General features: G+C 31.5%; 1 protein-coding gene across 1 annotated transcript in view; it reads right to left on the bottom strand.

Annotated features, from left to right (window-relative positions):
• Window positions 1-481: 481 nt before the first annotated feature.
• The window catches only part of LOC106457322, a 168395-nt gene continuing 163811 nt past the window's right edge, over window positions 482-5065 (bottom strand). The window contains exons 38-39 of the mRNA XM_022383191.1: window positions 3844-4026; window positions 482-2388 (exon numbers count right to left, since the gene is read on the bottom strand). Coding sequence (XP_022238899.1) covers window positions 2219-2388; window positions 3844-4026 — 353 coding nt within the window. The 3' untranslated portion in view covers window positions 482-2218. The remainder of the gene's footprint in view (window positions 2389-3843; window positions 4027-5065) is intronic.

Consider the following 5065-nt stretch of genomic DNA (forward strand, 5'->3'; position numbering starts at 1 on the left):
GCAGATTCTGGAGGATTTCAGTTGTTTTCCAGTTCTATTTGATACTCCTATGTGTTTGCAAGTGTAAATGGCATATTGTTTTGTCAATTTATTTGACATTAATTCAAAACAAGTATATTAATATATGATCTTGGAATACATAAGTGTAGACAATAGGTCTTTGGATCTGAACATATTTTGAATTCTGGAGGGTGATTTAAATATCATTTGTAGTTTTAATTTCTCTTATAATTTGTGACTTTAGTATAAAACATTGTTTACCTAAAAAAGAATGACCAATATTAATGGGTATTTTTGACTATAGTATATGGTTTCCTTAGGGGTTTAATTTTGTTAGAAAGGAATTTGTAGTACTTCTTTAGTGAAGGTGCGAACAACTTCAAAATAAAGTTTTGGCTCAAATATTTGTTAAAATATGTAATAAAATTTTTGGTTTAAAGTCCTAAGCAGTTTTTTAAAATAAAACACATGAGTAAAGTTTTTATGTAGAATCATTTTATTGGCTTTAAGCAGGAGGCGTACAGATGAAAAGTAGTAGTATAAAGAGAGTGAGTCTGATAAGCAGGGACTCACAAAAATAAAACAATCACACAAAGTTTGGTACCTTCACAAACCAAATTAGTAAAGCTCTTCTGAAATGTTTTGGAGAGTTCAAACTACACTCATCAGTTGACCACTGAATTGTAATCCTGCATGTCCTACAGCTACAACACTCCCACAATACATTACATTTTAAAACAAGGCAGTGAGATGAAAGTACATGTGGACCTTAGTATCCTTTTTTTGTTTATGGTGTCATTGATGACATGATATGTATTTATCATAGTCTCAAGGTCTGGAATTTTAACTGTTTTTTTTCAAGAGAAACAAAAGTCTGATTCTAGACAAAAAAAATGCACAGAATAAGCTTTTGTAACAACTGAGATATACACATACACAACAAAACTACTGTGATAAACTAAAAAGCCTGACTAGAGATAGGAGTTTTACTGCTTGTGTAATTGGATCTTCAAGTGTGTGTGTGAGCTGAGTGTTTTCTTTTTCCATGATTTACAAAAAAAATTCTTTGAATTACTTCCATTTAATAACTCTTGTCAGGCTGTATTGACAATTAAATGTGCACATAGACAACTGCAATGTCAAAACAATTTCACTAATTATATGGTAATACCTTTAAACATCAGCAATATATGTTAACCTTAAATGCTGTGTTTTGGGTCCAAAAAACTGCAATCACCAGAATGTTTTACTATTCCCCTGGGCAAATGTTTTGGCTCTCAAAACTCTCAACTCATTATCATTTGTTGTTCCTAAAGATAGTTTTTTGGCTCCCAAAATCAAATTTGATGGACAACTTTTTAGGTTCCCTAATTCCCCCAGGCAAACACCTTTTCACTGCTAATAGTTGCTTAATAGTTTACAAAAACATGTTAAATATCCCCACAACACATCTTTATGATTAAAACAATTTCTTATACACCAATCTTGTTTGTATAAATGGTTGTGGAAGAAAAATAATTTATTTGAATTTTCTCATAATCTGAAATTCACATTTTTTTCAAATAAATAAATTGTGGATGTGAGCTTTTCTTCTCCTTACTCAATAAACATGGTTCAACAATAACACCTTCTGCCACTATGCTACAGGAAAAAACATGTCAATATGCTACAAATAAAGTCAATCCTACATTCAGATTATGAATATTATTACATCTGTACAAATACTAGTTGTATAGATGACTGGAGCTTTTTAATATATTTTTTCTTTTAAAATTGTACACTAACACCTAATAAACTTGTTCTTGTAAAACACTTAAACTTCTGTTTGAATCTAAGGAATAAATAAATGCTTTATCATAAATAATTTAAGTGAGTAATTTTAAAACACTTTTCAGCTTACATGCTACAAATCAAGTGCAATGTTTTCAATAAAAACTAGTTATTATGAATTCAGTAAAAATAAAATGATTTGAGATGATGAAAGAACATACTTTATTGCTATGTTTTAAAAGGCTAAAACGCAAGTACCTAAATCAAGTAACATCCTGGAATTTTTATAAATTTCCTAATAAGTGTACATTCCATGGAAAATAAGTTTCCTTCTCATGGATGAGAAGGCACAAGATGTAAACTGGCCAGGCCATATCTCAGCAGCACACACACGCACACACAAATTGTGTTTGTTTTAGGAACACATACAGATCTTTAATTTGAAATTTCAGTCTCGCTTATCCTTATTTCCACGAAAGCAAAACATGAGGAACAAAGTGTAGAGTATAAAAGCAGTTGTGATTGCTCCAAGAGCATACATGAAGAGATTTAATTCAGGATGTCGATAGCGGTTTTTCTGAAGCCAGTCTAGAACTTGATTTTCATCCATGAGATCACCTGAGAAGACAGAAAGAGACATAAGATGTATTCACACACACAAAATAACATTGAAATAAACATGTATTGCACAGTAAGTAGGTCAGAAGCTGATTTTGCATTGCAAATTTAACTTAGAAAAACTAATAAAGAACAAAATGTTAAAGAAAGCATCAATTGTTGTTTCTTAAATAATCACAGGATGTAAAGTATGTCATGATTGCAACAAAACCAACTGTATTGATGTGATGTAATCACAAGATGCAGGGTACACAATGATCTCAACAAATCCAACTGTAGTATTGTATAGGTAGCTTAAAAATAATCACAAGATGCAGGATACACAATGATCGCAACAGAACCAACTATAGTATTGTAAAGGTAGCTTTAAAATAATCACAAGATACAGGGTACACAATGATCACAACAGAACCAGCTGTAGTATTGTAAAGGTAGCTTAAAATTAAACACAGGATGCAGGATACATAGAGATCATAAAAGGATCAACTGCTGTGTTGCAAATGTACAGGGATGAGAATAGAGCAGGCTGAAAAAATCTGGAGGTTAACACCAAGCACAGATGAGTCCATGATCACGTTATTTTTATATGAAATTTTGTGCATTTTAACTTAATATTTAGATACTCATCAGAATTAATATAAATATTAGCATTCCTGATATTGTATTGAGTAAACCCTACATTTGTACACTAATTTTCCACTACAGGACATTTAATTCTTTAAGGACATTAATCTTTCAATTTGATGCATTTCCAGGTAAGAAACTATTAATTTAAAATAAAGTTTCAATAATTCCATATAACATGTGCATTTTCATCACTGACTTTCAGTAACATTTTCATCTTGAAATGAACGCGATAACAAAGGTTGTGCTAAATTTTAATGTGACACCAATCTGTCAAGCAAAACTGTGCCTGGTTTAGAAAGATTATTTGAGACTAGCCAAGCACACTTTAAGATTTCAGTGCTTAATTCCAGGACTTATAAGAAAGGACTTATTTGAAAGAATCTCATTTTCAGCCTCCAACTCAACTATTACACATTTTGCCACATTAGTGCACAGCCAGTAGTGTGTCTTGAAAACCAGGAAACTACCAATCTCTTGGAAATCCTCACCTCTGAAATTTAATGTAAAAATAATCACAGGATGCAAGGTACAAAAAAGATCATAATATGACCAGCTGCAGTGTTGTAAATGTAGCTTAAACGTTAACACAGGAAGTAAGATAAACAAAGATCATAATAGAAAATATGAACATAGAAAGCAGCACAGACTGTTTAAGAAATAATCAGATTTTGTGTTATAAATTGTAAAATTACTGTGAAAAAAAAACAGAAGGAAGGTGAAAAAAAAAGGCATAACAATATGAATTGAGTAGAGAGATTATGAAATGATTTGTTTTTGTTATAAATGCCACACAGAAAACTTACAAGTAGAATAAATGAAAAAATCTACCTCGAAAAATTGAAGGGAACTTGCGACGGAAGTAAACGAGAGCTGGCAAATTAGTAATCCCATATTTTCGGGCATAACGTGGGTCTTTAATCTTAACAAACATGATGTCTAGTTCATCGGTTTCATCATCAATTGTCTCAAGTTCTTCAAGAACTTCATCACACTTGATGCAGTTGCTGTCATCTGGCAAAGTTCACAAAAATCATAGTCAATGACACATCATGATATATATGCTTCAAGGGAAAGACATCAGATAGTGTGTAATAAAGTTAATAAAAAGATACTCAGCTATAATCTTCAAAATGTTAATATATGTTTTTGTTTAAGAGTTGGGGTTTAATTATGTATAACATAGAAGAAGTATTTTTTAAAAACATGTCCAGGAAAGAAAAATTGTTATTTAACAGCAATATTTTGAGCAACTGTTCTTTGTCAAGTTTGATAAGAGAATTTCAAAAACATAAATATAAAGCCTAACATTCAAAACAAGAATGTGATGCTTTAAAATCCTATAGAACGTGCACTGACATTGTGGTCAAGCCCACTGACAAAAGAGGAGCCATCATTATATGGTGTAGAGATTTGTACACAGAAGTTAACAGACCACTAACTGACAATAGCTTCAACAAATCTCTACAAGATTTTATGCATCTCTATCAATAATGGAATAAAGATGTCTTACAAGATCTGATATAAAATAATGAACTTCCTTCATCTGCTATGAATCTCCTCCTGAAGAATCATAAAATACAAAAACTTAATTGTCCTGACAATCCCTTGATTTTAATCTGTAACGGTCTCACTGAAAGAATATCGAGTTAACTTGATACATCCTACAACCTCTAGTCAATAACTACCAGTCAAAGTCATGATACGTTAAAACTCTTAAATACATAATGATAGTTGGTTTGCTAATTCTCAAATATTTTCTTGAAATCAGACCTATCCCTGTACCTGCCACCAACATATTACTAAAAACTTTCAGAGTTGGTGCTAAAACCCAATATTTATGAATTTAAAGGCCAGTAGCCATGGGAAATTAGACCTTCATTTGCTAACCTGTTCATTGGCTGTGTCAAAGAACAAATGTTCAGTAAGTTTACTGTTTTTTTTTTTAACCTCACTTTCATGTCAGATATAGTGATTGCATTTTAGGTTTAGTAACATGCTACAAAGAAACCCTTAATTTATTTCTTATGTCCAGTCTTTTCATACAGCAGTT

This window comes from Limulus polyphemus, unplaced genomic scaffold (assembly GCF_000517525.1).
Source record: "Limulus polyphemus unplaced genomic scaffold, Limulus_polyphemus-2.1.2 Scaffold316, whole genome shotgun sequence".
In the NCBI taxonomy this organism is placed as follows: domain Eukaryota; kingdom Metazoa; phylum Arthropoda; class Merostomata; order Xiphosura; family Limulidae; genus Limulus; species Limulus polyphemus.